Source organism: Priapulus caudatus, unplaced genomic scaffold, assembly GCF_000485595.1.
Source record: "Priapulus caudatus unplaced genomic scaffold, Priapulus_caudatus-5.0.1 Scaffold1306, whole genome shotgun sequence".
Classification (NCBI taxonomy): domain Eukaryota; kingdom Metazoa; phylum Priapulida; class Priapulimorpha; order Priapulimorphida; family Priapulidae; genus Priapulus; species Priapulus caudatus.
Genome location: NW_014578367.1, coordinates 14,825 through 26,944, shown reverse-complemented (window position 1 = coordinate 26,944; position 12,120 = coordinate 14,825). Strand labels below are relative to the sequence as shown.

Below are 12,120 nucleotides of genomic sequence, written 5' to 3'. Positions count from 1 at the left end.
ACACGCACACGCACACGCACACGCACACGCACACGCACACGCACACACACACACACACACACACACACACACACACGCACCTCCGCTGCCGCGCTGCATGTGTGCATAGTGCATGTGCAATGCAAAGGAACGAGACAGAGAGAGAGAGAGAGAAGTAAAAGAACGAGAGAAAGAGAGAGTGAGAGAAAGAGAGAGAGAGAAACCAAAGGAAGAAGAGAATAAAACCGGGCGAGGACAGACAAAGTAGGAGAGAGAGAGAGAGAGAGAGAGAGAGAGAGAGAGAGAGAGAGAGAGAGAGAGAGAGAGAGAGAGAGAGAGAGAGAAATTTCAACGATTCACGCATCAACCTACCGTGACCTATCAAAGGGTCTTCTTTGCTTGTGTGCTTCTGCTTTTGCGCCTTCTCTATCGCCATGTTTTCTGTAACGCTGTGCAGATGTCATAAACTGTCTTCCTTTGTTAGTTGCGATTTCATCCTGCTGAGTCATGACCAGGTCATAAGCTGACCCTTCTTCCCCGTCGTCCACATCAGATTCATTTTCACTGCTGTCAGCTCCTTCAAAGAAAGCATCCCTACGCTTCTTCTTATTATTGCTACCAGCAGATTCCTTTCGACCAGCAAGTAATAATGTGGGTATATCGTCATCGCTTGGTGGGATTGAAGCTTGATGGCCACCCTCAGTAGGCATGCCTAGGGGCAATTCTCCCTCTGGGTCTAGCTCTAAGAGATCGAATGGTTTTAATTCCATTTCGCTGGAAAACGGAACGTGTGGCTTTTTAATCGCCATGTCCTTGGATGTTTTCTTAGCTTCCGACGGAATCGCCGTCGTCGCTTTGCGTTTCTGCTGTAACGACTCACACTGCACAGACATATCTGAATGCGAGGCTTTACTCAAAGAAATTTCTTTCTCTTCCTCTGAAGTCTCCGGTGATGAGGAGGATGGTGGTCGTTGCTTCAGTTTATGTTTTCCAGGTGCCCTATCTAGAACTTTACTGCACACAGTAGGTGGAGCCAATGACGGTGTCTTGGCCTCAGGTTCGCTATCTTCACTGTCTGATGAATTACTCTGAGCGTCTTCTCCCTCTTCATCACTACTAGTCCCGGCATCCCGATCACCACTGTCCTGTTTTTGTGTCTCTGTTTCACTTTCACTGTGAGAGTCAGTTTCCTCTTCACTTTTAACCGAGTTCTCTTCCACTGATTCCTCTCCGTGCCTGCTAGATTGTTTTGCCGCGGAGTCATCTTCTGCTATAGAAATTACTCGAGCGATTACTTCGCTGTTGTTTCCCTCTCCTACTACGCGTTCTGTATCATGCTTAATGCTCGCTGCCATATTTTGTCGATTTAATTTTGTTGCTTTGTGTTTTCTGTATTTTTCACCATATTCCTGAATCTGGAGTTTCCAGTATGGACGATTGTTTTTAAATTCTTTGACTTGAGTCTTTATTAGGCGGTGGTCGGCTAGCCTGGCCACAGCTCTATCATGTGGCTCCACGTCAGTCTGCCAAATACAAACACCGGTATAAAGCACTAGAATAAGTTGGTTTGCTTGAACAGCTGAAACTTACCATGCATACCTTTGTGAATAAGAAAGAAGTAAACAGCAGCACCACATGCAAAAAAACGATGGCAAAGATGATATCGACAATAACAACAAGAAGAGAACAACAACAACCACAGCAGATATTTAATTATCATTCACATCAGGGTTTGCTTGATTTACAGTTACCAAATTCAAATTAATGTCATTAATATTTTACCCGTCTAAGTACATCTTCCAGTTTGCATTCGTTGAGAAGTGCATAGACCGACACATCATCTTTTTTCAACCTTTTCATCGCTTGAATGTCGACCAAAATACGCTCGCACTTGCTCTTGTTTTTCTCCAGTTGTTTGGCATTGCCCTTCTTCTGGATCAGTTTCGCTCTGGTTCTGGTTAGAAGCCGTATTGTCAGGACCTTTGCCTGTTTCACAGTCTTCCTCATTAGTATAACCTAAAGAACACGAATATGTGTATTATATAAATTGTGGCAATATCAGCTTAAGCTAATTCATACATTTGTTTGCGTTGAGATTACGCCCAATCAATAATTATTCATCAGTCTTTACGCAGTGGCTACGGGTACGGTAGCCGTCGGTCGTTGAAGCCCCTTTTTGGCGTTAGGGTTAGGGTTAGGGTTAGGGTTAGGGTTAGGATTAGGGTTAGGGTTAGGTTTAGGGTTATGGTTAGGGTTAGGGTTAGGGTTCTAGCTCATCTAAACTCTCAAATCGTGAATTTATTTCCCAAGGCGTTATTTCGAAATCTGGCGCAACCGCCGCCATCTTTGTCTCGTTAAGTATGAAAGCGAATGGACTCCCGTACCCGTAGCCTCGAGACATTAAGATACGGCTACCGTACCCGTAGCCACTGCCAAGTCTTTACCTGATTGTTAATTTGGGACACTCTTGGAAGAAGCTTCTTACTCTCGTGTTTCTCCATCTCTTCGGGACTCAGACGTAGAATTTTAAGTAAGACTTTATTTATGATGTACGTAGAATCTTACGTATGACTTATGCCTACACAGTTTAGCACAACATAAAGCATTTGACGCATGAATGCCTCACAACTACATCACAAGCATTTATGAATTGGGCGCTGACATGACAGGTCCCACTAGCGAACCTAGCGGCGAAGGTGCGTTTTGAGTTTAGTGTTTTCGAGTTTCGCAATTTACAAAGTGAGCATCCTTGTATGTACATATAAATGGAGGCAAGTTCAACCTGCAGATTGAAGCATTACCTCGTTGCATTTCAAGATGTGATCACTATATGTAACTACAACGTAGAAGCAAAGAGTAATAATAATCCCATATGACAGGGACAAACAGAAACATAGTCATGGGATTCACTTCTTGGTATGTTTTAGCCCTATCTGATCGTGTGACGCAACCATATAGAAATATATTATCAGGAGACTGAGGAGTAAGATTATAGACTATATTATCTTACTCCTGATATTATTATTAATTATTATTGCATCAATATAGGCTTAATATTGTCTCACTAGTAATAGTATAATAATATTATTATTTTTATGGGCGCTACGTATGGTGTAAACACATGCGTACGCAACGCAATGTTTATTACATTTTAGTAATTAATATCAGATTCACCGTTTATTATATTAATTATTATACTTTTGATTATAATATCATTATATTAATATTATCAGGAGTAAGATAATATAGGTCCTAATATAGATCCTAATATAAGATCCTATATTATCTTAATTACTCCTGATATTATCGAGCACGTCGCATCATATACCGTTTTGCTCATACATACGTCTAGTATAGTAGTAAGGCGATTATATAGAGCTAGGCTTCCGTAAACAGCCCGTTGACACGGGACTTGATCTCCCTACTAACACCAGATAGAGAAATATATCTTCTTATGTGAGTTTGTGCACAGTAGCGTGCGTGCGGTATGATTGTGTGTTATGTCGCAGAGGAGCACTTGAACAGCATTGGGAGATAGATTGGGAGATAGAGCGTACATAATTGATAGTAAATACAATTTGTGTTTATTTATCATCATTTTATTATTGAAACAGCCTTTGTCCAACACGAGTCAGCTAGATCTCTTACATCAACTAGCCAGGGCTGGGTGATAGGAGAGCGTTCTCTAACAGATGTGAGACGAACCAGGGGCGTGTACAGGGGGGAGGGGGGTCCAGGGGGTCCGGACCCCCCCTGCCCGCGCAGAAAACGCATCTAAGGGGGTCTAATTTCAAAATTTTGAGACAGAACCCCCCCCCTTCGCGTGCTCGCAAGTTTGGGTTACGGTTAGACCCCCCTAGCTGGTACAAATCCTGTACACATCCCTGCGAACCATGGTGACACTCCCACTCTACTCTAGCTTAATTTCGCACCCTCAGTACAGCTGGCTAGCATGATAATCTGATCATCCACTCAGTCCACTCACTCTGAGATCGGCAGCAGCAGCAGCATCAGACGCTGCTGGTGGGGTGGATGGTTGGTTGCTGGCATTCTAGTGCAGTGGTTTCTTCCGCGGTGACTCGTCTATAGTTGCTTATAAATATATACCAACCGACTGAACCGAGGCTTCTCTGACTCATAGGGACATGTAGCCGTGCTACGGGTAAAAATGTACAGAGAGAGAGAGAGGAAGTGAGTGAAGCCTCTAACTAGTATATATATGCTTTTCACGCGTGCTACAGTCGAGTACGCAGATATCACACAGACGTGTGTAAGTGCAGCCGATCGTGAAACCATGATACATGTTCATGCTGTGTGTTGTGATCTCGTGTCGTGATAGTGGTCGTGTAGGCTGGTTTAACACTGTGCCGTGGGTTCGTTTCCTAATGTGTATCATACACGCGCGCGAACGTGTGTGGCATTAACAACCCCTCACTATATTTGATCAACTTGTGCGTGTGTGTCCGTTCATTCCCATGTATTTCGCGACAGAGAAATGGCATGTGGATACGAACATGTGATATGTTATCAGTTATTCCGTGTAAAGGCAACCCTACGCACTGCGGTAACCCGACATTGATGCAAAACGTACGCGGCAAGAAATGAGAAGCAACAAGTGCTGTACGTGCGTGTGTGTGTGATTGGTTACTCACTCCAATATTTGACAACGCCCTGTACAGAACAACACGACTGGACCGCATGGCATAACGTGCAGCACAGAAGATATCTGACACGACATGGCTGCCGGTATGTCGTTCAACTTCTCCGGGATGGGAGGGAAGTTTGGGAATTCTTCAGGAAATGACGCGGAGTGGGAGAATTCAGGAGGAGATCTGCTTGTGAAGATGTCAAAGAAGATCGCTCAGCTGACAAAGGTAAGCGATAAGCGGATGAATCACGGGAGAGAAATTAATGTACATGTTTAATGAATGTAATGAAATGTTAATGAAACATTAATGAAATATTAATGAAATGTTAGATGAAATGTCGAGAGAAATTTTGTGAGAAATGTTGACGGAAATGTTGGCCATGCGTGAAATACGTAGACAATCGAAATTTGAAATAGGGTGAAGCCGTTTTGGGAGTAAGTACAAGTTAGCTTTTCATTTCTCACTAGGTAACCTTCTATGACGTGAAACAGTCGTAAAGCCTAATTAGGCTACATCGCGGGAAGAGAATATAGGTATACCGGAACGTACCCTGGTCACTATTTGATATGGTGGTTAGGGTTAGGATTAGGGTTCGGGTTAGGGAGTAGGCGTAGGCGTAGGCGACTCCCTAGACTCGTTAGGGGAGTAGACGAGGTACGGTTCGGCATATTAGATAGTGACCAGGGTACGTTCCGGTATACCGGACCGTACCCAGGGTACGTTCCGGCAGTACCCCGGGGGACATCTCTCTGCCACAATAACCTAGCTCTAGTAGACTAGTACTATAGCCCGCGTACAGTTGCCACTGGGCAACTGTACGCGGGCTATATTACTAGAGCTAACAATAACCCTGCAAGCGACATCAGAATAACTTCACACATGACACTTGTGTAAACTCAGCGACATGTGTCAGCCGCAGATAGCGTCTGGCAGTATTATTGGACAGTGCCGCGGTAGAGCTAACGTTTCGTAGGTGACTATAGTGTAGGCGACAAGACAGTCTCCCTAATGTTTGCATAAGGCTATAGCCGCTAACGATTAATGGTTTGCAGCTGTGTGTTATTATTCTATTGGAATACCCTCCCACCCCCAACGAGCAAGCGGGAAGCCACCTTGTGCCGGCTAGCCAGATATATTATTACTCCGCGGCTTTTACTGGTAATACAGAGAACAAACCTCACATTTCCAGCGTCAGGATCTTGTGTTCTCAGTAGTACCGTACATGAGTAAAGCTGGGTTACACTATATCCACTTTTAATTGAAAAGTTGATCAATTTTTCAGCGTTCTATCATTCTCAACCTAATAATAGTGAATAGATGGAAAATTATCTGTTCATTATTATATCTTTATTATATTCTCATCTTTATATCATTATATTCACGTATCTCTGCTACATCACCTTCAATGTTATCACGGGCCTATGGCTTAGGTGACATTGACTGTGTATAGGTACAATAATGTAACCCAACAATAGTATATAGTGGGGTGCTCTAGTGCGTATACATCCAGTGACTGCGATGCCCACGCTAGCTCTTGCATGGTAGTACTGTAGAATCGTCGTAGTTGTCTGAAGCTGAGGCAGATTCAGGTTGAAGTTTTTGCGTAGGGCGAGGGTTCAGGATGTGGTTAGGCCACCGTAACCCTCAATCTACAGAGTGAATATGATGAGGCTTGACATAATATAGCTCTATGTCATGTCACACGCCTGATACTATGAGGGTCTTTCAGGCGCACCGTACTGTAGGCCGTAGCTCTCGTGTTGGGCTGTCTGGAGCAGGATATTCTATTAGGGAGAAACGTGAGATGCTCGCAGCAGGCGAGACCTCATGACCCGACCTTTCGCGAACGTGCTGTCTGTAAACAGACGTGTGTACACACACACACACGCACACGCACACGCACGCGCACGCACACGCACACACGCACGCACGCACACGCGCACACGCACACGCACACACACACACACACACACATACACACACACACACGCACGCACGCACGCGCGCGCACGCACGCACACACACACACACGCACACACACACACACGAGAGAGCGCAGGCAACTGTAGTTTTGACAAGCATCCTACATTACCGATGTCGACAATAGAAATATCCATGACTAGGCGCAATTGTCACGGATATAGTCCATATTTACGATATACTATACTGTATCGGCGTAATATAGTATTTCGTATGGTGTATACTTACATCTAGAGTAATAGATGGAGAGTGACGAATATAATATAATATATATCGTACCACCACATAACCATACATCATTACGATATATATATATAGGATATATATATAGAGAGAGAGATATATATATATATATAAGTAATATGTAGTCATTGGTGGTATAATATTTTATACTTCGTTCATCTGTACACGATGTAAGTAAAGTACGGCATAATATATATTACTCAATATATATAGTTATATCTAGTATATAGATTTTATCTATGGTGATAAATATATTATATTAGTATATTTCATATTCGTCTTCATCTGTACGGGATGTGCATTGATTTGCAAGCCGCCTCTAGCGCGTGCTGGGAGTTTAGGTCCGTGTCGATATGACTTCTACTGAAGCCCATTCTTAGAGAGCAGCTCCCTATCCATGGCACCTCTCTTTTTCCCTCCCTTTCGAGACAGGACACGTTCCTAACGGACCACATCTCAGCTCGTATCATATCATTCGGCGTAGTAAGTGATGGGATGTTCCTAAATGGAGTATCCACTCTCTACTCTAGGACAGGCTTTCAACAGTGACAGAATAGGACCTGGCTGTGCCTAATTGGGCTATAACTGCAGTCTGATCGGGGAGTGAAGTCAAGCTTACGTGTAGGCGTGTGCATGTTAACTCCCGCTACCGCAGCTCTCGGTTTAGTGAGTGCGCTAGTGGCACCCGTTATGTTGATGGGTAGTCCACAGGTTGAGCGTCGAGATAGAACCACGATAGCATAACACAGATAGATAACTCGAACCCAGTTATTTCAGCTACTCTTCGTGCGTCTATTTCGCGCTCGATCACGACACAATACCACCTCTACGAAACTACACAGATGATCTACATACCACAGAATCGTAACCGAATATCAGTGACGCTCGTACGCGTAAGACGTGGCTCGCGAATAGCTCGGCAGGGATGAAGGTGGACAGTTGAAGGTAGGAGGGAAGATGGCAAGGAAAAGTATAGTAAGGCAATAGGACAGGAGCGGGGGAAAAACTGGAACCGGCGTGTGCCTAGACGGATGAGAGCCGAGTCCTTTGTCTTGCGACTTTGCTGTCAACAGGGCCCATAACGTTATCTAGGCTAATAAATTGGTACGCGCATCGCGCGCAAATGAGACCCCCGGAAATTAGGCCCAAGTGCGCCCACGTCTGGAGAGCAAGTGTAGAGGAGCCGCGGAGGTGCGAGACGCCGGGTGTAGAGACAGCTTTTCTTACAGCCAGCCGCCTCCCTTACACTTGCCCCGGGGTTCCGAAACGTTGAGGCGCGACGCCGCAAAAACGTGTGGCGAGTAACGTTGCGGCCATCACGTACGGAACGCAGTGATGTGCACCGCGTGTCGAGTAAGGCCAAAGCAGGGTCGCAGTAGGGGTTAGTACAGGAGGGTGTAGGAGTGATGGGGTACGGTACAATACTTTTTCAATACTATCTCTCTCTTTTTTTTTTGTGTCTAGAATGCCAGCCCATAGATAACATGTGCTGGCGGGATCGCCAGACCGTCATTATAAGGACCGGCGCGGCAATTACACGAGACGTACGAGACGAGTACGCTCGAACGCACACAGATTAGGGCGATATTTAAGCCCTGAATAGGGAAACACAGCTAATACGGCAATCCGTTAATAGATGAACACATTGTCTCCGGTTATACGGTGATACGTACAGTTCCAATACATCAACACGCCAATACAGTTACTGGTCCATACCATTAATCAATACATCAATATACATCGAATCGTCATTCCACGGTCTGGGCGGGACTGGAAACGTCGTGTGGGCCAGTCCCGACTATCCTCCTCTATTGCTGAATCGTAGTCGTGTAGGGTGACGTCGGCCGCGTGCGCTCAGGAGCTACTGTGCCCTCATGAGCTCCAGGGCGTTGCGGCGTCGTAGGCGGGATGCCAGCCTGAAGCGGCCGGTACGGGGTCGTGCGGCCAGGCCATAAGGGATAGGGTCATAGCCGGCAGCCGGCGGCCAGGCATCGGGCTCAGTGGCGGGGGCCGCTAGACGCGAGGCATCGAGGGTCCTGCGATTGACGGCAGCAGTCGTCGAGCGGGCGGGCGCGGCGCGCTGAAGAATGCCGCAGCCTTGCACGCGGCGCTGTGTTCGGCGCTGGCATCGTTCCTCGTAAAGTACGCTTGCTAAAGGCGGTAAACATGTAGGTTATAATATCTCTATTATGCGCAAGGCGGAACACGGATGTAACAGAAGCCGAACTTAAGTCTCGGACTACGAATGTGCGACGCGGTTCTCTGACTACCGTTATGCTCGTACTGACAATATTAGGGACGCCGAGTTGATGCGGCGTATAGTGGGCATCTATGGCTGGGTTAGCCGTGCGGGCCCATTACCAACGTGTGAGCCTGCGTGGAGCCATAGGTGGTGTGCCATAGTGTGTACGCATGCGCTGTTAAGGGCGAGCGTCGAAAGGCGGCGAGACACGGCTGAATGGCGCCCGCGTCCTGCGGCTCTGCGGCGAGGGACGGCTGCGATGCGCAATATATCTGCCATGCGAGGTGGCCGGGTATAGTGGCTGGGGTCCCGGCGCGCGGGGCGGTTCGATTGTGGTACCACGGCCGCGGGTCGTCATTGTGCAGAATGCGGCGATATACCTTGGCGACTTGATAGGGTTGCTACATGCACGAGTTGCACGATTTGGGCGTGCACAGAGGCGCTGGTAACGTGGTGCGCTCTCATGAAGCATAACATTCGAGTGCTCTCGGTCGTCGGGCAGTGTCTGAGGCGACGTGAACGCGGTCTGATGTCCCCGTGGCCGTGTTCAGTGACTACATGGGGCTCGCTGAACCTGTAGTATTGCACGCTCGTAGGTGGTTGTTTCCTGCTGGCACCAACATGCTGATCCTTGGCCCCAAGGAAATCGTCGCGGTGGGTGCGGCAGTATCGTTTCGCGAAACGCTGCCAACAGGAATGAGATCGATGCCGCTAAACTCACTGTCTGAGCCGCCGATGGCGCTGTGGGGGTCGTCGGCTATCAGAATGCTGACTTGCGACTCGTCGAGTGTGTGATGCAACGTGCCTGCATTCTGGATGCGCGACGCGGGGTACGCTTGCCGCCGTGGCTGGTGTGCCTCGTGGGGGCGGCGCGGGCTGCGCAGAGTGCCTTCTCGGGCGAGCTGGGCGTTTGGTCCAGCGAGCAAAGAGGGTGTGCTGCCCGATAGGTTGTCTCGCTGCTTATGGTCGACGCATTGTCGCACTCGTCGTTGAATGAGGACACGTGGTTTCGGACAGCACTTGAGTTATTGTATAAAACCCCCGCCTACGTGATCGTATAGTGGTATGTAGCTACCCCTTTGCGTTGTGGCCGCCATAACTCCAGGCTTCGAATCTGGTCCGGCACCAACTGTAGGCGTGTGCTTTAACTCACCGCTACCGCAGGCTGCTCGGTTAGTGAGTGCGCTATGGCACCCGTTTGTTACTAGGGTAGTAACAGGTTGCGTCGAGCATAGAACCCACAACTGATAGATAACACAGATAGATAACTCGAACACAGTATAGTCAGTGCAATGCTCACTCTTCGGTAGCGTCTAATTTTCCCGCTCAATCAGACACAATACACACTCTAGCGAAACTACACAGCATATCTACATACGCACAGAATCGTAACGCGTGAAGTATCAGAACCTCGTAGCCGTAAGACGTGATCGGCGAAGTACTTCGTGCAGGGGTGAAGGTGGACAGCTTGAAGGTAGGAGAGGAAAAGATGGCAGGGGAAAGCTAAGAAGGAATAGGATCAGGCAGCGGGCGGAAAAGCCCTGGACGCTGTGGCCTAAGGATGAGAGCCGAGTCTCTTTGTTCATTGCGACCTGTTCTGCTCTCCAGGAGCCCCTAAAGTTATCTAGGCAATAATTGGGTCGCCGCATCGCGCGCGAATCGAGACCCCCGGGAAATTACGCAAAGTGCGCCCACGTATGGAGAAGGCCAAGTGTAAAGGCCGGGTGGAGACGCCGGGTTAGCAGCAGTTCTTCTTACCCCGCAGCCGCCTCCCTACATTAGTTCGTAATGGAGTAGTTTTACCTCTCCCCCATCACTGTCAATTAGAGCAGAGGCAGAGGCAGCTTCTCTTGTAGAGTCACAACTCTTGCACTCGTAGTGAGACATTAAAAATGTGAACAGCTTCCAATGGAGCTTCGTGTAAAGGACTGGATTCAGCATCTGTTCTTCATCCTCCCGCGAAGGAATCGACCTAGCTGTCTCTCTATGAAACAAGATCACCACGCACCCTTGGATGTTATAACCAACGGCCAAGTTCACCCAGTTAATTAATATATACGATTCTTGCGTGTACGTCGACTTCGTAGTGCTTTGTTGCCAAGCAGAATTTTTTAACACCGATAGTACATCACTGTTTGGTTAGAGCTGCATATCAATCACTCCAGATGTTATGTCAATTTGTCATAATCAGGTCCCTTCTGTAATAAGAGGTGCGACCTGGTTTACCGTTCTCTTGTTTTGCGTAGGTCGGTCACCGTCATCCACAAACATGTACCGTTCTCTTGTTTTGCATAGAGCGTCCACGCATATGTACCACTTTATCATTTTGTGTAAATTCAGCTACACACATGTACAGTTCTCTTGTTATGCATAGGGGATTTCTTCTGTCACAAACAACCATGTGCGATGTACCGTTCTATTGTTATGCATAGGTAATTTCTTCTGTCACAAACAGCCATGTGCGATGTACCGTTCTATTGTTCTGCATAGGTAATTTCTTCTGTCATATTTGCTGCCTACGGTGTACCATTCTATATTGTTCTGCATCGGTAAAAATCTTCTGTCATAACAGCCGCGTGCGATGTACCGTTCTATTGTTTTGCGTAGGTCGTCTACGCGCTGAATACTAAGAACGACGAGCAGGACGTGTACATCCAGAGCCTCCGCGAGGCTCACGAGGGGGAGGTGCAGCGCGTCGTCAACGACACCGACGGAAAGCTGCACAACTACAGGGCCGTGGCGACGGAGAACAAGGTACCGGCACGCGCCGTCGTCAGCGAATACCATGTGCAGGGAGATAGATGGCTTCACGCACGCACGCACGCGCGCATGGACACATGCACAGTAGGGGTTCATGCAGCTTCCAGACATGCAGAAGGGCTTCCTTGAGATTTATTCAAAAACTCATTCTATTTATTGATCTCTTTCTCTCTCTTTCCCTCTCTTCCTCTTTCTTTCTAACTGTCTCTCTCTCTCTCTCTCTCTCTCTCTCTCTCTCTCTCTCTCTCTCTCTCTCTCTCTCTCTCT

At 47.4% G+C, this 12,120-nt stretch overlaps 2 protein-coding genes across 2 annotated transcripts in view; one reads left to right on the top strand and one right to left on the bottom strand.

Moving 5' to 3' along the window:
- The window catches only part of LOC106816182 (serum response factor-binding protein 1-like), a 4,193-nt gene extending 1,713 nt beyond the window's left edge, over nt 1–2,480 (bottom strand). The window contains exons 1-3 of the mRNA XM_014820742.1: nt 2,424–2,480; nt 1,762–1,995; nt 352–1,502 (exon numbers count right to left, since the gene is read on the bottom strand). Coding sequence (XP_014676228.1) covers nt 352–1,502; nt 1,762–1,995; nt 2,424–2,480 — 1,442 coding nt within the window. The remainder of the gene's footprint in view (nt 1–351; nt 1,503–1,761; nt 1,996–2,423) is intronic.
- Nucleotides 2,481–3,981: 1,501 nt separating this feature from the next.
- The window catches only part of LOC106816181 (protein FAM184A-like), an 11,314-nt gene continuing 3,175 nt past the window's right edge, over nt 3,982–12,120 (top strand). Inside the window, exons 1-2 of the mRNA XM_014820741.1 lie at nt 3,982–4,853; nt 11,701–11,847. Coding sequence (XP_014676227.1) covers nt 4,716–4,853; nt 11,701–11,847 — 285 coding nt within the window. The 5' untranslated portion in view covers nt 3,982–4,715. The remainder of the gene's footprint in view (nt 4,854–11,700; nt 11,848–12,120) is intronic.